Below are 23,297 nucleotides of genomic sequence, written 5' to 3' on the forward strand. Positions count from 1 at the left end.
CCCAAGAATATTTTTGTATTATTCTCTCTGGATAAATCACATTTTTCAATAATTTCTTAAAAACATGGAAAATAAAGTTTTGAGAACTCCCATGTCTGAAAATTATTTATATCCTTCTCTTATGTCACTGATGGTTTCAGTTCAGTTCAGTTCAGTCACTCAGTCGTGTCCAACTCTTTGCGACCCCATGGACTGCAGTATGCCAGGCCTCCCTGTCCATCACCAACTCCTGGAGTTTGCTCAAACTCATGTCCATTGACTCGGTGATGCCATCAAACCATCTCAACCTCTGTTGTCCCCTTCTCCTCACACCTTCAATCTTTCTGAGCATCAGGGTCTTTTCAAATGAGTCTGGTCTTTGCGTCAGGTGGCCAAAGTATTGGAGTTTCAGCTTCAACATCAATCCTTTCAATGAATATTCAGGACTGATTTCCTTTAGGACGGACTGGTTGGATCTCCTTTTTGTCCTAGAGACTCTCAAGAGTCTTCTCCAACACCACAGTTCAAAAGCATCAGTTCTTCGGCGCTCAGCTTTTTTTATAGTCCAACTCTCCCATCCATACATGACTACTGGAAAAACCATAGCTTTGACTAGACAGACCTTTGTTGGTAAAGTAATGTCTCTGCTTTTTAATAAGCTGCCTAGGTTGATCATAGCTTTTCTTCCAAGGAGCAAGCATCTTTTAATTTCATGGCTGCAGTCACCATCTGCTGTGATTTTGGAGCCCTCAAAAATAAAGTCAGCTACTATTTCCACTGTTTCCCCATCTATTTGCCATGAAGTGATGGGACCGGATGCCATGATCTTAGTTTTCTGAATGTTGAGTTTTAAGCCAACATTTTCACTCTCCTCTTTCACTTTCATCAAGAGTTTCTTTAGTTCTTCTTTGCTTTCTGCCATAAGGGTGGTGTTATCTGCATATCTGAGGCTATTGTTACTTCTCCCAGCAAATCTGATTCCAGCCTGAGCTTCAATCCAGCTCAGCATTTCACACAATGTACTCTGCATTGAAGTTAAATAAGCAGGGAGACAATATACAACCTTGATATACTGCTTTCCCAATTTGGACCAGTCTGTTGTTTCATGTCCAATTCTAACTGTTGCTTCTTGACCTACATGCAGATTTCTCAGGAAGCAGGTCAGGTGGTCTGGAATTCCCACCTCTTGAAGAATTTTCCACAGTTTGTTGTCATGCACAAAGTCAAAGGCTTTGGCATAGTCAATAAAGCAGAAGATGTTTTTCTGGAACTCTCTTGTTTTTTTGATGATCCAACGGATGTTGGCAATTTGATCTCTGGTTCCTCTGCCTTCTCTAAATCCAGCTTGAACATCTGGAAGTTCACGGTTCACGTATTGCTGAAGCCTGGCTTGGAGAATTTTGAGCATTACTTTACTAGCGTGTGAGATGAGTGCAATTGTGCGGTAGTCTGAGCATTCTTTGTCATTGCCTTTCTTTGAGATTGGAATGAAAACTGGCCTTTTCCAGCCCTGTGGCCACTGCTGAGTTTTCCAAATTTGCTGGCATATTGAGTGAAGCATTTTCACAGCATCATATTTTAGGATTTGAAATAGCTCAACTGGAATTCCATCACCTCCACTAGCTTTGTTCGTTGTGATGCTTCCTAAGGTCCACTTGACTTTGCATTCCAGGATGTCTGGCTCTAGGTGAGTGATCACACCATTGTGATTATCTGGGTTGTGAAGATCTTTTCTGTATAGTTCTTCTGTGTATTCTTGCCACCTCTTCTTAATATCTTTTGCTTCTGTTAGGTCCATACCATTTCTGTCCTTTATTGAGCCCACCTTTGCCTGAAATGTTCCCTTGGTATCTCTAATTTTCTTGAAGAGATCTCTAGTCTTTGCAATTCTATTGTTTTCTTCTATTTCTTTTCATTGATCACTGAGGAAGGCTTTCTTATCTGTCTTTGCTATTCTTTGGAACTCTGCATTCAGATGGGTATATCTTTCCTTTTCTCCTTTGCCTTTCACTTCTCTTCTTTTCATAGCTGTTTTTTCATAGGCCTCCTCAGAAACCATTTTGCCTTTTTGCATTTCTTTTTCTTGGGGTTGGTTTTGATCACTGCCTTCTGTACAATGTCACAAAACTCTGTCCATAGTTCTTCAGGGACTCTGTCTATCTGATCTAATTCCTTGAATCTTTTTGTCACTTCCACTGGATAGTCATAAGGAATTTGATTTAGGTCATACTTGAATAGTCTAGTGGTTTTCCCTGCTTTCTTCAATTTAATTCTGAATTTGGCAATAAGATAAACTGATGATCTAGCTGTGTCTAAAATACTTGATAGGAGTTCATTCTTCTCTAGATATTTGAACTTACCACCCCATTGCCTTCTGAATTCCTATAGCACAATTCTTTGTGTTATGGTTTTAATCTACAGATTTTACTAGAATTTTACTAGGTTTTCCACCAATGTTGTATTAATGACTCAGGATACAATCCAGAATTCCTCATTATCTGTACTTGTCAAGCCTCCTTGGTCTCGACAGTCTCTTGGTCTTTCTTTGCCTTTAGTGACTTTGACACCTTTGATGTGTACGGACCAGTTATTTTTTAGTTTGTCTCTCCATTTGAGTTTATTCTGTGTGCTCTCCTGATTAAATTGAATTTGTGAATATTCTTATAAAATATTACATATCTTATTACTGGTGATGTTAATTTCTTCAATGTTTTATTTTGTCTTGGGGTATAGCCAATTATCAAACAATATTGTGATAGTTTCAGGTGAATAGCGTAGGGACTCAGCCATACATATACATATATCCATTTTCCCCCAAACTCACCTCCCACCCAGACTGCCTCATTTTTATCATTTCTTTATGTTGGCCTCTGTCAGGATACTCCACTGTAAAGTTGCTATTTTTTCCTTTGTAATTAATGTCTATTTTGTGACTAGATTCTTTGAGAATATGGAAATATCTATTCCTCTTTATTTTGTCCTAATAATACTGCATTTCTTAAACAGTAGTTTTAGATTTATAAAAAAATTTTTGAAAACATAATACAAAGAGTCCTATATACCTTCTCCCCACCCCTCCCAACACACACACACACACAGAGTTTCCCTTACTATTTTCATTTTTCATCAGTATGGTACATTTGTCACAATTAATGAACCAATGTTGATAAAATTATTAACTGGAATCCATAGTTTTTAACCTTATGTCCTTTTTGCTGTTCCAGGATCCCATCCAGCTTATCATCTTTATATTCAGTGGTATCCTTAGGCTTCTTTTGCATATGACAGTTTCTGAGAGTTTTCCTTGCTTTAATGTCATCAATAGCTTTGAAGAGTACCAGTCAGATAAATTGTAGGTTGTTCCTCTTTTGGGATTTGTCTGATGTTGTTCTTTTTGTCTGCAGATACAAGTTTTGGGAAGACGATCACAGAGGTAAAGTGCCATTTCCATCAAGTCATTTCATAAGAGTGCATACTATCAACAGGATTTATGACTGTTGATGTTGACATTGATCACCTGGCTGAGGTAGGATTGTCAGGTTTCAGCACTGTAAGGTTACTCTTTTCCCCCATTTCAATACTGTACACTTTGGACAGAAGTATCTATGTGTAACCCACACTTAAGTGGTAAGGAGTTATGCTCCCTCTCCTTCAGTGTGGAGAATCTGTATAAATTATTTAGAATTCTTCTGCATGGAATATTTGTCTCTTCTCCCACATTTATTATAGTATTCAATCATTTATTTATATCAGCATGAACTCATGGATATTTTATACTTTGAGTTATAATCCAACACTACTTTACTTATTTCATTGCTCAAATTGTTCTAGCTTTGGTCATTAGTAGCTTTCAATTGGCTCTCATGTCTCTTTGTTTTGATGTGCCCTATTTACTGTGAAGTTTTTTTGAGCTTTTATTTCCTGGAAAAGCAAGATGCTCTAGACTCATCTTATATATTACATGTTCCAGTCCTACAATCAACCATCTCTCAAAGGAATCTGCTTGATTTTGTTGGAGAATGATATTACACTCAAGATTTGGGAAAAAGTTATGTAACTCATTTATTTTTCTATCTGTTATTGTTGTTCAATCACTCAGTCACGTCCAGCTCTTTGTGACCCCATGAACTGCAGCACGCCAGGTTTCCCTGTCATTCACCGTCTCCCAGAGGTTGCTCAAACTCATGTCCATTGAGTCGGTGATGCCATCCAACCATCTTGTCCTCTGTCATCCCCTTCTCCTCCTGCCTTCAATCTTTCCCAGCATCAGAGTCTTTTGTAATGAGTTGGCTCTTCACATCAGGTGGCCAAAGAATTGGAGCTTCAGCTTCAGCATTAGTCCTTCCAATGAATATTCAATGTTGATTTCCTTATGATTGACTGGTTTGATCTCCTTGCAGTCCTAGGGACTCTCAAGAGTCTTCTCCAACACCACAGTTCAAAAGTGTCAATTCTTCAGTGCTCAGCCTTCTTTATGGTCCAACTCTCACATCCATATGATTACGGGAAAAACCATAGCTTTGACTATAAGGACCTTTGTCGGCAAACTGATGTCTCTACCTTTTAATATGCTGTCTAGGTTTGTCAGAGCTTTTCTTCCAAGGAGCAAGCATTTTTGAATTTCATGGCTGCAGTCACAATCTGCAGTGATTTTGGAGCCCAAGAAAATAAAATCTGTCAGTGTTTCCATTGTTTCCCCATCTATTTGGTTAAGTGATGGAACTGGATGCCATGAACTTTGTTTTTTGAATGTGAGTTTTAATCCAGCTTTTTCTGTCTAGGAGCTTTAATATCTTTACCTAAAAATTCTAGTATTTCATGGTTATTTTCCCTGTTGAGAAATTATTTCCACTTAAATGGATTGGCTATCTCTGGGCCCATTCAGTTGGGAGACTTGGGCCTTTCAATTCTGAGAAATTTCCTTGTGTTGTTTATTTTATGATTTATTCTCACTTAGTCACTATATTTTCCTTCTGGAAGCTGAAAGTTGAACGTTTGGAATTTTGGCTCTTATTTTATCTTTAGTATACTGTTGTCTCTTTATTTGTACATACTTGATCATTTCCACAATATTTTTATCAAACTTTTCCATCATTATCATCAGCATCAATCATAGATTAAGATTTCAAGAGCTATTTCATATACTGATCCTTCAAAATAGTACATCCTATCTTCATTCCATGGACATATAACTCATTTCTCATGTTAATTATATTTTCTTTGAATTTTCTTCTGTGCCTTACTCTGTCTTTACCTTCAAAAATTTACTTTGTTCAGTAGATTTGATTCAGTTCTTCTCTGCTGTGATGAAGTCATTCCTCAAATGTCAAGTGATTCTTGTTTAGTGATCACTAAGTAACTAATCAGATGCACTGTATATTTATGCATGGGTTTGAGGATTGATGAAGTAAATCTTGTGGACTAGAAGACTGTATTCTAGGATGACCCAGTAATCAGTTAATTGTTGTTGAAGGTATGAATGTATCAGTAGCAATGAGTCTATCCTGTGTGTTATGTCAAATTTTGCAGGAGGGGATCCTAGAATCTTCTTTCTGAAATATAAAATGTGATTACCAGAATACTGGTGCTAATTAAGGGAAATTACCTGGAGCACAGGGGAGAGTCTCATCATCTAGAGTACAAATTAAAAAAAAAAATTGGAGGATAATTGCTTTACAGTGTTATGTTGGTTTTTGCTGTACAACAATAGAGTCAGCTATAACTATACATATATGCCTTCCCTTTTGAGCCTCCCTCCCACCCCCTCATCCCACTCCTCTAGGTTCTCACAGAGCACCAAGCTGAGCTCCCCGTGCTGTACAGCAGCTTCCCACTAGTTTATCTATGTTACACATGATAGTGTATATATGTCAATGCTACTCTTTCAGTTTGTCCCACTCTCTCCTCCCCCTGCTGTGACCACAAGTCCCTTCTCTACATCTGCATCTCTGTTCCTGCCCTGCAAATAGATTCATCAGTACCATTTTTCTAGATTCTGTATGTATGCGTTAATATACTATATTTGTTTTTCTCTTTCTGGCTTACTTCACTCTGTATAACAGGCTCTAGTTTCATTCACATCACTACAACTAACACAAATTCATTACTTTTTATGCCTAAGTAATATTCCATTGTATATATGTCCCACAACTCCTTTATCCATTCATCTGTTGATGAATATCTAAGTTGCTAGAATAAAAATTTTTATTCGTGTTCTTCCTTTCAGTCCAGCACCTCTCTCTATTCTTCTCTCTGTTTAATATTTGAGATTTCAGGTCTTTATAATCCAAATTTTCTAGAGAATATACTTCTTACCTTGAATTGAGAAAGAGAGCAGCTAGTGGGACAGGCTAGAGCTGGACCTCTGATGGCCTACAGATTTTCAAACAGCTCCCTATTTTCAGTGCCCAACTTAGCCCAGATGCAAGTTTCCCAGGTCTCCTTAATTCCTGAGATTTTCTAGCTGTCTGCAGAGATGATTATCTGGGCTTTCACAGTATCAGTGTTTTTTTATTATTTATTTTTTATTTATTTATGGTTGTGCTGAGTCTTGGTTGCTGCATGGGCTTTTCTCTACTTGTGGAAAGCAGGGGTTACTCTCTGGTTGTGGTATGCAGGCTTCTCACTGCAGTGGCTTCTCATGTAGAGCACAGGCTCTAGGGTGCACAGGCTTAAGAAGTTGCAGCTCCTGGACTTTTGAGCACAATCTCAAAAGTTGTGGTGCAGGAGCTTATTTGCTTCGCAGCATGTGGGATCTTCCCATTTCAGGGATTGAACCCATGTCCCCTGTGCTGGCAGGTGGATTCTTTACCACTGAGCCACCAGGGAACCCCACCAGTATCACTCTTGATAGGTAAGAAACCTAATGCATTTGAGGAAACAAACTAGAATCCAATATTGTAACTGTTCAAATGATTGTTCTTCAATCTGAATTTCTTTCCTGATAATTCTAATTTAGGTGAAAGAAATGTTTATTGATAAATTTAGTTATGCTTTTATAAGTTCTTAAATTTTTAGGAGTCACACATTTTCCCCCTAATTTGCTATATGGTGAGGGCATTCAATCCAATCAGAATGCAAATTGGAGATGCAGACATGGCATGACAGAAGTTACTTGGTCATCCCCAATATTTATTCTTACCTTTCTCTACGTTAGTAGAAGCCTCAACTTTTGACTCACCAAATAGACATCAGAATACACATGACATTCCCCAGGTTGTATCTATGGGTTTAAGTTCTGGCCAACATGATATGAGCACAAGAATGTGTAAAATAAAGCTTTTGTAGTGCTATCTTTCATGAAATGGGTATGAATTGTAATTCATACCCATTCAAATGTATTTTATTTACTTCCTTTTCCTACTGTAATACAAATGTGTTGATGAACCATCCTGAATCCTGCAAACAATTGTATAATATAGTAGACATGACAGATCAACAAAATTGAAAGAGCCTGATTTGGTGATATTTTATAGTCCTTAACTCCCCTCTATATAGAATATTATGTTTGAGAGAAATAAATTTATACCGTATTTAAGCCAACTGTTTTTTAGGTTTTTGTTACTGTAGTCAAATCCTACTTTTACATACTACATGCATATATTCAACTATTTCACATATGGACACACAAATTATAATGGAACATTCAGATAACAACAAATTGTGATTTTGTAATTATCTTTGTTTTGTGTTTTGTTATTTCACTAGAAAGTATTTTGAGTTTCTGCCAAGACTGGTTAAAAATTACTTAATAGATGAATCTTGGATACAAAATTACAAGATGGAATGCACTGTGGTCAATAACCTTTTGGCAGGTGAGGATTATACCACTGAAACATCAATGCTCACAGTGATCAGGAACATTTTGAACACAGACTCACAGATGAACACTTTGATCACAGATGTGTCTGTGATTTGTCCAATCTGATTCTTGGCACCACAGAAAACTATGAGATGAATATAGGCACAGAATGGTTCACCTTATACTATATGAATGTGTTTTCCAAATGAAATATTTGATGTATTTTTCCCTGCTGATTTCCAATATTTAATTTGGCTTTTCACTAATAGTCTCTGTTGACTATTTGGAACATTTTGGGGAAGAGTCAAAAATGGGACATTATTTACATATACATATATTACAAGGAATCTGAGAAACTAGAACCAGTTTAGTAATTTATCAGCTGATAATTAAAGCTCTAAAAGGATTTTTGCCCACTTTTTTTGTAGGAGGACTCCAGTTGACTCTCACCATCTATGGTCTGTTCTTTCAATTCTGAGAATTCTTAAGAATCAAAACATTTATTTTGTTTCTCTGCAACTGTTTAAGCAATTTTTTAGAGTTTTGTTCACTTTCCAAATTCTTATAGTTCTGGAACTTGGGACAGAATTGAAAACTATGGCAAGGTTTTCTTGGAACAGTTCTAAGGAGTTCAAATATAGTCAGAATCACAATTAGCATATACACAGAAAAATAATCATAAGGAACAGATTTTGGTTTTGCAGCACTGACGATGTAGGTAGGTTAGGATGATAAAAACTGAAAGGAAGGTTGTTATAGATAGTATCTTTGTGTACTCCTCCAAAAAAATTCACATGTTGAAACCCTACTCCCCAATGTGACAGCATTAGGAGACAGGGCCCTTGAGAAGTGATTAGGTTTAGATGGGGTCATAGGGGTGGAGCCCTTGTGAGTGGATTTAATCCCTTTATAAGAATCGTGAGAGAGCTTTTGTCCCCTCTCAGTTCATCATGGGAGGATACAGTGACAAACCTGCAGTCTGCAACCCAGAACCTCACTCCCCCGGCACGTTCTAGCTTCTAAAATTGTGAGAAATGATTTTCTATTATTTATAAACCACCAAGTTTGTGATATATTTTATATCAGCTCTAACTAACTAAGACAAAAAAGGATCATAGGCATTTGCTTGTGATATTACACATGACATGGGAAGTTAACTAGTATTTGCAAAAGAAAATATGAACTCTTAACAATCATAAAATTGGAGTGATTCAGAGACATGCTTCTACTATATGGTTTATTTTATATTCATCCTTAAAAATATCTAGGCCTGGATTTTGACAACAATCCTAAACCAATGTCTGTTCCTTAGTAGGTTAGAATAAGGGTTTTGTTTTGATGCTGAGTGCTGTATCTCTCTGAGTGTCTTGGCATTCCCCACAGACAAAATTGGACTTTCCTATTTCTGTTACTTCTCTTTAGACAGTTCTGTGCTTTGTGTCAAGATTCTGCAGCCAGGGGAAATATTCACACCTGTGTATTACAGAAGCATCAAAGGACATAAGTAACATAGATTCAGCAGAATGAAAGCAGATCAACAAACAATTTTCACATTCTTCATATTACATGTGGCCTATGATTTATCACTGTCGTGAATCACCACATTCTTCCAAGAAGCACTCAGTGAACTGAGAGTATGGTTGGGGTTCATTCTTTTAGCAGATTTACTGAGTACCTACTGTATTACACCTTCTGTTCTAAGCATCTTACAACAGGGAATAAACAATTCCCCTTTGTCATGCAGCATGGATTCTGGTGGAAAAAAAACAGAAAAAAAAAAAACAATCAGCAACTGATATTTAGCATGTCAGATAAATGTTACAGAGAAAAACAAGTAGTTGCTAGCTATGACAATTAAGTGTGGGATTTAATAGCCAAAGCAGACTAGAGAAAAATCATCTATTAGGGAGGAAATTAGAAAATAGGCTATTAAAATGGTTATCAGCATCCAAATGGATGAGAAATTTGTTAAGAGTCCAGACAGCAGGGAAAACTGTCAACCAGAAAATAAATCCTTAATTAATAAAAATATTATAAAGTCAGAAAAGTAAAAGTTGCTTGGTTGTGTCCAACTCTTTGTGACCCCATGGACTACAGTCCATGGAATTCTCCAGGCCAGATTACTGTAGTGGGTAGCCTTTCCCTTCTCCAGGGGATCTTCCCAACCCAGGGATCAAACCCAGGTCTCCCGCATTGCGGGCAGATTCTTTACCCACTGATCCACAGGGGAAGCCAAAGATGAATGCTCAACCAGAAGAAGAAAAGGATGATACAGCTAGCAGACATACTTTCAAAGGAAGGTATGTTTTGATTTGTTTGTATTTGGGGATAATTGTTTAAGGCTTTACCAACTCCAGATGTGGTGATGTGGAGTGAGAATCAAAACACCAGGCCCATCCACACTCCTCACACTAACATCTTTGAGGTTAGAATAAACAGCCTCCACTGAAACAGGCTTCGAGAGAAATAATTCCCCCAGGGACTTATCTGGTTCAAGCGTAGTGTGATAGAAAAGGTTTCTCCTGATAAGCAGTAGGGCAAGCGGGTCTAGAGCTTCTTCCTTCCGAGTACATACTCCGGAAGCACAGTTTGGAATATGTAAGATTCGTAAGGCAGAAAAGCCTGGAAAACAAACTGCAAATAACCCCTCCCACCAAACATTTGCCCTGGCACAGCAACACAAAGGGTGATTATCAGCTATTATCATTATTAGGAGCATAATAATTGCTAAAAATTTGTCAGATTAACATAGTAATATTATCTATAGTAGAGAGAAAGTATTTGCTCCAAAATAACGACAAAAATTGGTTACTCAACTCAGAAGGTAAATCTAGTATCATTGGTTTCCTTTCTGTTTGCCTCTGGTTTCTATTACTGATTTGCACAACCTCTTGGGATTAGTTGCCTGTTTTAGTTGCACATTATACAAAGCAGTATTTCTCTTTATTTTATGTCAGACATCTTATTTAAAGTTTAAAGTATTCGATATTTTATATTGGTTAAATTTTTGCCATGTTTTTATTATTTTAAATTTTATCAAATTTTTATTATTTGTACTATGATTGAACGTACAGAAAGATGCATAGAATTTTACCAGGCGAGGAGGATATGTAAGTTGAATTGCTTCAAGAAAAGTTCAGTGAATTAGAAAATCTACTTGGAATGTAACCACAAAGTGTGAGGAAGAGAGGCTGGTAATTCACATGTTGTCTGTTAAAAATAAATCAAGTGGATGTTTGACTACAAAATAATCAGTTAGTTTTTGGTATGATAATTGTATTGGTTTTTTTGCGGGGGGGGGTTATTCTTTAGAAGCCCCTGTCATTCAGAGACATGTGCTGATTTTTTTGGATAAAATGAAATAACTGTACTACTTTTAAATTAATCCAAGGTAAAAATGTGGGTATAGACAAAATAAAATTGACTTCATATTGACAATATTTGAGGCTGAGTACATAGGAGTTTATTATGCTTTCTATTTTTGTATATATTTGGAAACTTTTCATAGCAAATGTATAATTTAAACAAGCAAACAAAATATAAGTAATAAGACCTCTTCTATGAATCATGGATGAAGCATGCTGTTTCTGACATGGATTGGACAGAATTTACCTTAGCTTAGTTCTTTATTTTTCTGTCTGATGCCTTGGAACATAAAATTTGAGCCTCTTATAAATACACATAATTTCTTTTACCTTTTCCTTATTTTTATTATCTATGTTGTAGGACTCTTTTTTGTTGTTGTTGTTAAGGAAACTTCACTATTGAACAACAAGATGAATGTTCTGTGATGTAGCGAAATTTTCCGAACTCCCTCTGGGAAAGCGGGTTCAACATCTTCTTTCGCAACCCTGAAGTACGCTGTTGCGCGCTAGTTTTTCAAGATGTGGATAACTGTTCCTCTGTCCTTGTGTCTCAAGTCACCAGAATGGGAACGAAATCTCATCTCCAGGGAGAAGATTGTAGGGACTCCAACCCATTCTTTCCTAAACATCCGCACACCGTCCCCCGCTCCCCCCCCGCCCCCCCACAGGAGCGCAGGCACACCTCTACAGCAACATCCAGATTTGAATGCTGCAGGCTGACAACTGCCCCTGGCAGGCCCTATGGGGACAGCTAGGCAGGAGAGAGAGCAAGCAACTAGAGGTAAAAACCTGAGTTTGCTGCCTTTTCCTCCTCTCCCGCTCCTGTCCCTCCTATTCGCGTCTCTCGGCCCACCCCCAACCGCATCCCTGCTCTTCCTCTATTCTCCATTCCTTCTTGCCCTAGCAGCCCTCGCCCCGCTCCCCGTCCTCACCCAACCTGCTCCTCTCGCCCCCTCCCTTCCCGAGCAGCTGGTAGGGAGAGACGCCACAGCTGCTGCTGTTCCAGACGCAGCAGCAGCCACGGACGGTCTGGGTCGTCATCACCCCGCCCACGCCCGGTCCGGAGGCGGAGGTCGAGCACTGGCCTGAGGAGGAGGGAGTCGGCGAGCGTGGCGTGGCTGGGAGAGGGGCGGGAGGAGGGAGGAGGACTCAAAAGCAGCTTCCCCGCGGCCGGCAGGACTCCACTGCGCCTCTGCGTAGAAGAGGTCTTTGAGTGACTGACTGGACAGCCGCCGCAGAGACACCTTCTAGCCGGCAATTCGGTGGGGTCCCTTGACTACTGAGCTGTCGTGGCCTGGGTGGCATCAGCTGGTGAGGGCAGACACCACCTCCTGAGCCACCAGAACTCAGGAAACCAGAGATCCGGGAGGAAAGAGAACCCAGGAGGAGAAAGGGGGTCCCTTAGGTGCTGGTGGAAACCTCTCACATGGCAGCAAGTAAGTACCTTTTTCTTGCTGAGTGCCCAGTCCCAGGTTGGTGATAGCTGCCCTCTGCTGCCAGCCTTTCCGGCCCACCCTGCCTGCTCCACCCCATACACAACTCTAGGGTCCCCAGTAGGAAATTCTGGGCTCAGATTAAGAGAACTGCTTCAACAGCAGCCACGGTCTGTGAATGTTTCCCCTGCACTGTATGTTATGTGTGGTCAGTTTTCTCATCTCACCAGGTAAGCTTCTGAAAACAAGATGCTCTGGTACTGTAAAATTTCTAAACACCTTGTATGGCAATGACTTTTTGTTTACATGGTACAATAATAGAACAGAAGGAATAAAAGCTCACGCCGGATAAAGTATACTTCTTCTATCGAAACTCATCTCTTACTCCAAGTAACTTAGTGATTTCTAGATTGGTGCTTTTCGTGTAAGAATCAATAGTATAAAGTTAGCAGCACAAATGTGATAGGAAATGGTGTGCCCAGTTTTAATGGCTGGGCATTTTGGTACTGTTTGTATCAACAGGTTTTTGTTTTCATTTTTCCATTGTTTGGCTCTGTAATATGCATAGCTTCTGAAGGTTTTCTTTTGAAAGTGACGATGAGGTGTTCATGGTGACTCTGGTTATATGTTGCTTCTAATACTTAATATCGGTCTAAGAAGGACAAATGATGAATTCATGTGGAATAACACACTAATGGGTTCCTTTCATTAGTGGAAATCATGGAGTCAAGTTTGGATATTGACCAGAAAATTCTCTTGAAATGGGAAGGAGTTTGGGTCTTTTTGTGTATATTTTTCTTCCTAGCTATCATGTAGTCTATAGCAAATATGAGGAAGCTGGGCCCTGCTATGACCAGCCCTAATTCAAGTTTCTATAACCCAGCCTCTAGTTTTACGAGTAAAGAAGATAAGAGCCATGAATAATAATTTGATGAGCTTACTTGGTTTAACCACTGATGAGCTAATCACTAAAGAAAACTTTGAATTTAATATGACAAATAACTTTGAATTTACTGTGGCAAAACTTTATTTTTGTTTATGTAAAATTGAAGTTATTTAACTTTTGATTACGCTTTATGTTTCTTATTTGTAAATGACAAAAAAAAAAACCTTACAGATCCTGATAAGGACCAAATGACAGAGATTACGTGAAGGGTTATGTAAAGGTAGTACCATGTGTAACTGCTATAAGGAATTGTTCCTCATTTTCATCCACTTCACTCTCTAGCTCTCAATTAAAGTCCAGTTCAATATAAGTTTTAACAGGCCTCACTAGAGGAAGCAAAACTCAAATTCAAGTTATGAACTACTGCCACCAGTACAATTTAAAGTATATCAACCTATGAGCCTCCATCCTTACAAAATTGTGTGCCTTAGATAACAATTCCTGTTTAAACACTTTTGAATATTCTCAAAATATGCTTTACTATCTTTCTCTTTTTAGTTTTAAATTTTGTTTTGGATATATGTTCTTACTTCCTTGGAATGAAACCATCAAATATTTGGATATTGCTGAATTTGTTTGGTCTACTAATTAACACAAGAGAAGTCAAAGTTTAGGCATAAATACACTATGCCTGAGTGCTAGGATTTATTAAAATTCTGCACTGAGGGGAGAGGTACTGTGAGCTCCTTTTTACCACCAATGTATTCAAAACAATAGGAGAAAAACCTGAAATAGGACATAGGCTCAGGAAAAGGAACCAACAGATTTCAGATGACAGATACAGTGTTGCTGTGTCAGTTACCACTGGAGAGGGGGCCCTGGAGCTAAGCACCTAGAAGCTGGGTCCTCTGTTTGCTGTGGGAAAGGCTCTGGGAGGATGGTTGACACATTCCCACTAACTTTGTGCAGGTAGGATGAATACATGTCTAAAGCACACTGGAAATGGGAATAACCATATTCTACTCAATGTCTCACTTAGGAAAGAAGTATCCTAATATGCCCCAGTCCTAGATCTCATTATGACAGGATCTGTAGCACCACTGAGATATTCAACCCTCAACCTACCACCATAGACTCTCTCTTAAAAACTTATGGTGAAGGCATAAGCCTGAAAGAGACATTCTAGATTCCTGGAAGTCTGGTCCCATGATTTCCACTAAATCCTGTCACAATTGGTCCACTGTGAGAGGACATCTACAAACTCTTTCCACCCTGACAAGCAATCAGCAATGTGCTGTCACCCACCATAATATGACACTAACTTGTATGGACAAACCTCATTTTTCCCTTAGTTGGTCCCCTTTTCTTCTATTAATATGGGCTAGCCAAGGCCATGCAAACAAGGTCTTACCTCTGAAACACTGAAAAAGGGAACCTTTAATGTTGAAGAGGAAATTTTCGAGGTTGTACTCTGTGCTCATATGGAGAAATCTCATTTGTCTAGATAACTTATCTCTATTGTATACACAGCATTTCTGATTGGATTGACTCAGTTTGTTGCTGACTGAGGACAGCCAGCTCTGTGGACAGTTTTGATTGTAGTGACAGCCAGGTGCTGGACTGTATCAGCATCAAACAGAAGCTTAATGAAAATGTTGAAGCCCCACTCAGGGAAATTTCTGATTTTAAAGATCAAAGATTACTCAGTCCAGGGCACTTGGTTTTAAACTAGGACATAAGAGGATGCTGATTGGGGGCTGTAGTCCCTGGTTGAACATATGGTGTTGAGTGGAATATTCCTTCTCTCCTGCTTTAAATGACACAGTGAGGCTCCCTATCCACTAACCTCTCATTCTTTGGGTTTTTGCAAAGACTGCATGGTCTAAGCACCTGATACAGGCTTTGGCTCTGGTCCATATCTGGTCTCACCCTAGTATGTTTTATGGCTCCTCTCTAGTTGCTTTCCAATTTGAGAAGGAGTTGGTGTCTGTGTATTTGGTTCTACATTTGAAAAGCTAGAGTAGTTTCAGGGTGGTATAAGTAGATCCTGGAAAAGCAGACCGACTGTTTCAGAGTGACCAGGAGCAGAGGTAAATAGCCAATTCTAAGAGGCCTCTAGGGTTCCAGTGACTATGCGAGTTCTGGAATGTTTTTAAATTTTGTGTTCCACAGATTCAGTGGAGTCTGAAACCATAGGCCAGAGGGTCTCAGGATTGCTAATGAGTCTAGAGGTTACATACATAGCAAGCTCTCCTTTGTATTATTCAGAGCAAGAATACTTTCCTCCCTCTTGAGCTCTTAGTTCTTAGGTGGCCTCTGGCCAGATTCTTCTGATCAAGGGTCTGATTGACTAGGGTCACAAGAATAGCTAGTTCTGGAAAGATTCTGGCTTTTCCCCAACGTGCTTGTTTTGGTGGCCTGGACAGGCACAGCTATAAATTATTATCATATCCATAGAAACAAGGAAACAAGGGACCCTGCTAGTGAACCATGAGGTTGCCATAGAGAAGCTCAAGTAGGCATACTTAAAACCCAGGCAACTTTCCTTCATGTTTCTGGAACTCTTCTCTGCATCCACTGCCAGTTCTAATAGTTCACCCTGGTGAGAGTTCATCTCCCATAGACACTTACTGTCCTGCATCCTATCAAAGCATTCAAATATGCATTGACCTTTCCCACTGACCTTTCTTTGGGCTTGTTCTTTTAAGTGGATGTGAAAAGAGACTGGGTGCTAAGACTCTCTCATAAGACATTCTTGTCCAGATTTCTTCTCCTCAGTATAAATGATAACAATGTGAATGTGTGGTATCTGAACTCCTGAACTGCTCCTCTCTGGAAAGATGACTCTTCCAAAGACCTGATCTCCTGGTTATATTAGTGAACCATCACTAGAATTCAAGTCTATTAGATTCAAGGAGAGTTCAGGTGGCTCAGACAGTAAAGAATCCACCTGCGATGCAGGAGACCTGGGTTTGATCCCTAGGTTGGATAGATTACCCTGGAGAAGGGAATGACTCCACTCCAGTATTCTTGCCAGGTGGGATACAGCCCATGGGGTTGCAAAGAGTTGGACACGACTGAGCAACTAACCCTTTCACCTTTCACTTCAGTTCTCAAAGAAGAACTTTTAATTTGGGGGAAAGATGGAATGTATTCCTTTAGATTTTTGCTGGTACTTATTTCCAAGACTTCTTTCCTAAGTTTTAAATCCAGAAAAGGACCCAGAATGAAAAAATTCTTAAGAAATAAAATCAAAACAAAATGGCAATGCATACTTATATCTTTGAGAAAATTACTTATTTACAACTTTATTCTGCAGAATAACATATTCTAGGAATGTGTTGGCTGAAAATGTCACAGTGAGGTAGTTGAGTCCAGAATTAAGTGGATGTATTGAAGCCAAATCAGGATGACCACAGCTGCAGGCAGAATCTAGGTCTAAGTGTAGGAGTCAGGTCATCAAAGCTAAACAGGAAGTAAGCAACTGAAGTGAAAAATATGATCCCAAAGCAGAAAAAGAAATAGGCTGAAGTCATGGGGAACAGACAGCTATAAAATTCCAGGTGGATTGGCATTATTCTGGTCAATCTCCTTTATTCCCAAGCCTTCAGTGTGAAAACTTTACATTTTTGGATTCTGATAATGCATGTACATGGTAAATTATGTTCAAGTAGTACTTTTCAGGTGGCACAATGGTAAAGAATCCGCCTGCTAATGCAGGAGACGCAAGAGACGGGGGTTTAATCTCTGGGTCAGGAAGATCTCCTGGAGTAGGAAATGGCAACCCACTCCAGTATTCTTGCCTGGAGAATCCCATGGACAGAGGAGAGCCTGGTGGGTTACAGTCCGTGGGGTCACAAAGAGTCAGACATGACTGAGTGACTGAGAAAGCACGCATGAATATAGAAATACTAACGAGAAAGCAACAAAATCCTCTTTGACACCTTTTCAGTCCCTCTCCATAGACATAGCAGTCTATGTATGTTTTCCTTTTAGAGGGAAAACATCATGCATGTGCAAGCATATATGCCACTGTGTGTCTAATCCTCATAAAACATTTTATTCAGAGATGTTCTTTTAATGCAATGCAAGCTGTTCTCAACATTATGCTTTTCACTAAATAATTTATTTGGTGAATCTTTCCATATGAACTTAAACTTCAGCAACATATTCATAGGGCAGTTTAACTGCTGGGTGAAAGAGTTCATTCAGCATTATTTTAGGGAGTATTGTCAAGCAGTCTTTCAGAAAAAAAATGCACTTGTTTACACTCTCAACTGAACTATAAAAGGGCCCATTACTTCTGTATCCTAGCCTGCCAAAGATGGCGTCCATTGGGAAGAATCTCAAGTATGTCTCTAGAATTTTACTGCTAAAATTATTGATTGCTTTATTCTTACCATATCTTTTAAAATATCGTGACTCATCTTTCCTGAGGCTTCCTAAAAGACAATTACAATATTTTTGATCCTTTATGAGAAAAAAGCAATGCATCTAATATAATTTGAGTTCTAAACCCTGGGGAAGAAAAAACAATTGAGAACTCTTGGTGAAAGGGCTTTGCATCAGAGAATTTAGCTGTGAGTCATTACAGAAACTGGGAAAGATGAAATATAAGCCATAATACATCTATGAAGTGCAATCAAAAGGCTCCAATGAATAGAAATATGATCTAAATTCTTCACTTCACTAAAGCAGGTGTAGTTCCTATATTCTCAACAATACAGAGATTCCAGTTAATCATTACATTAACTCTGTCTCCTTCACTTATGCATGCAGTACATTCTAGTCTCCAAATGTTTTCAGCCTTGTTATTACTATCATTACAGTTTTTTTTGCAATTATCTGAATTAATTGGTGCAAGAGGCTTGCTGCATTGTCCATGTCTAATAGCATAATTGTTTCAAAATAGCTTGGAAAACATGTGAGAAGTCATTTTACCCTTTATTTTCTATTTCCTGTCAGAGTGAAATTGACATTGCTGTTATCCCTTCTCTATGGATCTATGGTGCTAATTTTTGCTTCATTTTTCTTAGTTTGCATTATCTTGCTGTACGGTCTACACCTTTGTAAGTTATGCTAAATCTTTGGGTAAATGTATTAAGATAATTAATAAATAAACAAATATATATATATATATATAATCTGTTACAGAGTAAAATGTTTCATAATTCTCTTTGGCAAAGATACTCTAGCATCCATTTCTCACACCTAGGATCAACTCTATTTCCCAGAAAGCATATGGGTTGATTACTTAGATGCAGTAGTTTTAATTCCCTCAGGTGGGAAAAATGGAAGTGAAGAGGCTATGAGTGCTCTGGACAGTCACCTCCTACATGTGCAATATCTGTCTTCACAGCTTGACTGCATTACTGATAGGCTGTGCTCTGGGAATTGAACTGAGGGACAAGGGAAGCAATGAGTAATAGGATACGGAGGGAGAGAAGAAAACACTGACTTCTGGTAGCCCCTTTCTTCCCTGGCCTTCATGATCTCTAAGACGATGCAGCTGCAGTTGCTGATTGAGAATGCTGCTTATCCACACAGCCTCCTCCCTGGGAACTAAGCTACAGAGGGGCCAAGCATGAGACGACTGGTTGAGTGACTGTCGTTCATCATCAAACTCAGATGCTTTCTTTAGAAAAGGACAGTGAATGACATAAATAATTAGTTTTCAGCAACAAAAATACACTCAAATTGTCCCTAGAACCCTGTGATTCCTGGTCATGCTACTGAACTATGAAACTGAGTGGGTCAGAAACAAAAGGAAAGGGTGGAAAGGAAAAGTTAGATTTATGATCTTGGGGGGAACTGGGAGCAACAGGATAGGTGGATGTTCTGGTTGCATATTTTATTTCAAACTTTAAACCCGTTTTGCATCAGGATATATGTGGCAGAATGGCAACATCTGGTAAGGTCAAGGCACCCACAGAATCAGGAAAATTCTAGAGCTGAGGGAGATAAGGGGTCCAGAGAGATGAAAAGCATGTGATCCTTTGGAGAAGTGATATTCTAAAGCAAGCATTTGCCTCAGAAATTCTGATATAAGCCTCGTCTGTCTCTCATACTTGGCATATCAGAGCACATAAAACAACATGTAATGATGTCTCTGCTTGCTTTATGAGGGTGGTTGGATGAAGCGTGGCTATCAGCCAAGGAATCTTTCTCTCTACAGGCTGCATTACGTTCATCCCAAGGGGCCCTAGCCCAAGATACTCTGAAGTTGTCTGTCTGGGTTGGGCTGCTGACTCCTACATTTTCAATATTAGCACTAATATCCAGTCAAAAGCTGATATAATTCAAATCAGGTGCAATAAGAAGGTATCCTTTCCCTACAACTCTATGCATTGGGATGTTGATCCAAGCCACCATCCTCTTCGCTTTTCCATCGTCTCAGAGGCCTCAGGATTCATAAACTGCAGGTTTGACACTTTCACATCTAGTCAACCACCCAGGACCACATTATTGAAGGTTTTGTGCCCATCTCAAGCTAACCTGGAGCCAAAGTAGGTGCTGGAGGTTTATGGTTGGCCTTAGATGACAACTGGTCCAGAGCTCGTCCATCTGATTTGCAGATTTAGGGCACCATCTGTGGATCTATGAGCTTAGTTTCACTGGTCAGAAGCTGAGCAAAAATGAAGGGCCAAGAAAATCCATAGTTTCACTGCAGATTGAGAGGATGCCTAAGGAGGTCAACTGGTTGTGAATGGTCCCAAGAGCACCAAGGTATAGTTCCAGTTCTGTATTTTCAAAACAAATATTGAGATCATATCTTATACCTCAGGGGAACCAGTTGCATCAAGGACATTAGGACTGAAGACAACTTATAGAATCTAGTTGCATGACAGATCCCCTTTGAATTCCTCTGGGAAGTGGCAAAGAGTACTTTTTGTTGTTGTTGTTAACCCCTAATATGGCTACTGGCCAGGAATTTTTGGTTTATGATCTAACAGATCTTTGGTTTCATGAGAAGTACAATTCTAGGAAGATTCCAGTTCCGTTACAATGTGCTCATTTTTTTAGTGTAACAAGGGGTAATTCAGAAATCCCAGAGGCCACTTTCACAAAGCAGTGGAAATTTTGAGAATACCTAGAAAAATTGGGAACATTGAGTGCTTTAGAATCAATATTGAGTTAGACTACTTTCCTAGACTCCCTGGTAGGGAACCAAAGCAAGTTGTTTTCTTAGAGGATTCAGGTAAGACTATATAGGGTAGAATCAGCTTGACCTTTTATGTTCCTGGCAATCGGGCGTTCTGTTGCCTTTATCACTGTCAGAATAGTATTTTTTATTGAGCCTGGAGACCCTCATTGGGTTCCTATACCCAGTGATCTGCATCCCTTCTTGGTATTTCAGCTGCCACTAAGCTTCTTGTTCATTCATTGTTCTTAGACAATTTGCAATCAGATGCGTATAGACTGTTAACTGACGCTGTCTGTGATTTCCTATTGTGTGTATTGACTGTGTCATTCTGAAGTTTAAGGTCCTTGACTGTGCTTCTTTCCTCAAGAAGAGAGATGTTAATTCTCATTGTTGGAAAATTTGACGAACTCTCTGTAGAATCCAGACCCACTAGTGTTGGAGATGATTTTGATTTGCATCTCTTTTGCTTTGAAATAATAATTTTCAGAGATAACCAAGATAACTTGATTCTTATTTGTTTACAAGTCTGTCTCCCATTGCCCTTATATTCAGTAACTATAATTTATTAATATTTACAGCACTGATACCTAGCTCAGTGCTTGGCACTTAATAATATGTTCCACAAATGACTGATAAATAAATGAATGTCAAAAGCAAACACCATGGTTAAACTTATTGCCCTATATGACATGTCAAACTGCAAGAACAATCTTTAAAGGAAAATTAGAGCTCACTTTTTAAAAACATAGCTGAAACCCAAAAGCCAAAATATAGAATTATAAACATGTATGATTGTAGATATATTTTTGAGAGACTTGAGAGATATATTTTTGAGAGTGCTTGCAACCACTTTTGCAACATGTGCTGTGCTTAGTCGCTCAGTCATGTCCAACTCTTTGCAACTGCATGGACTGTAGCCAGGCTCCTCTGTCCGTGAAAATTCTCCAGGCAAGAATACTGGAGTGGGTTGCCATATCTTCCCAACCCAGGGATCGAACCCAGGTCTCCCACACTGCAGGCAGATTCTTTACCATCTGAGCCACCAGGGAAGTCTTCTGCAAGATAACATATTCCAATAATGTGTTAACAAGGGGTCTGAGATGGGTTAGGACAAGGAAACTAAGGGAGGATAAAGTTGAGCAATCAGAAAATCTGAAGCCACCAAAAAGCCCAGAACTGGGACCTGAAGTAGGTCAATCCTAAGTTAAGCACACATGTTGTTGTTGCTCAGTCTCCCAGTCATGTCCAACTCTTTGCGACCCCATAGACTGCAGCACGCCAGGCCTCCCTGTCCCTCACCATCCCCCAAAGTTTGCCCAAGTTGATGTCCATTGCATCGGTGATGCCATCCAGCCATCTCATCCTCTGACGCCCTCGTCTCCTGCCTTCAATCTTTCCCAGCATCAGGGCTTTTTCCAGTGAATCAGCTGTTTGCATCAGGTGACCAAAATACTGGAGCTTCAACTTCAGCATCAATCTTTCCAACAAGTATTCAGGGTTGATTTCCCTTGAGCTTGACTGGTTTGATCTCTTTGTTGTCCAAGGGACTTTCAGGAGTCTTCTCCAGCACCACAGTTCAAAGACATCAACTCTTTGGCACTCTGCCTTCTTTATGGTCCAGCTCTCACAAGCATACATGACCACTGGGAAAACTATAACCTTGACTGTATGGACATTTTTTGGCAGAGTAATGTCTCTGCCTTTCAATACACTGTCTAGGTTTGTCATTGCTTTCCTGCCAAGAAGCAATTGTCTTCTGATTTCATGGCTCCACTTACCATCCACAGTGATTTTAGAGCTCAAGAAGAGTAAATCTGTCACTACTTCCACCTTTTCCCCTTCTCTTTGCAGGAAGTAATGGGGCCGGATGCCATGATCTTAGTTTTTTTTTTAATATTTAGTTTTAAGCCAGCTGTTTCACTGTCCTTCTTCACCCTCATCAAGAGACTCTTTAGATCCTCTTTACTTCCTGCCATTAGAGTGGTATCATCCACATATCTGAGGCTGTTGAGGTTTCTCCTGCCTATCTTGATTCTAGCTTGTAATTCATCCATCCCAGCATTTCTCTTGATGTGCTCAGCATATAGGTTAAACAACAGCATGACAGCAGACAGCCATGTCGTACTCCTTTCTCAATCTTGAACCAATCAGTTGTTCCACACAGGATTCTAACTGCTCTTCATAACCTACATACAGGTTTCTCAGGAGACAGGTAATATGGTCTGGTATTCCCAACTCTTTAAGAGATTTCCACAGTTTCTTATGATCCACACTGTCAAAGCCTTTAATGTAGACACTGAAACAGAGACAGGTGTTTTTCTGAAATTCCCTTGCTTTCTCTATGATCCAGAGAATGTTGGCAATTTAATCTCTGGTTCCTCTGCCTTTTCTAAACCCAGCTTGGACATCTGGAAGTTCTTTGTTTGCATATGCTGAAGCCTAGCATGCAAGATTTGAAGCATGACCTTACCAGCATGGGAGATGAGTGCAGTTGTTGGATAATTAGCACATTCTTTGATACTACTCTTCTTGGGAATTGGGATGAGGGTTGACCTTTTCCAGTCCTGTGACCACTGCTGGGTCTTCCAGATATGCTAACATACTGAATGCAACACCTTGATGACATCATCCTTTAGGGTTCGGAATAGCTTTCCTGGAATTTCATCACATCCACTAGCTTTATTAATAG

General features: G+C 39.4%; 1 protein-coding gene across 1 annotated transcript in view; it reads left to right on the top strand.

The window, feature by feature from the left end:
• Window positions 1-23,297, top strand: part of SCN7A (sodium voltage-gated channel alpha subunit 7) — a 94,988-nt gene that overhangs the window by 697 nt on the left and 70,994 nt on the right. The window contains exons 2-3 of the mRNA XM_081582638.1: window positions 3,384-3,412; window positions 7,687-7,793. Coding sequence (XP_081438764.1) covers window positions 7,760-7,793 — 34 coding nt within the window. The 5' untranslated portion in view covers window positions 3,384-3,412; window positions 7,687-7,759. The remainder of the gene's footprint in view (window positions 1-3,383; window positions 3,413-7,686; window positions 7,794-23,297) is intronic.

Source organism: Giraffa tippelskirchi, chromosome 3 (assembly GCF_054371585.1).
Source record: "Giraffa tippelskirchi isolate mGirTip1 chromosome 3, T2T-mGirTip1v1.2.pri, whole genome shotgun sequence".
Taxonomy (NCBI): domain Eukaryota; kingdom Metazoa; phylum Chordata; class Mammalia; order Artiodactyla; family Giraffidae; genus Giraffa; species Giraffa tippelskirchi.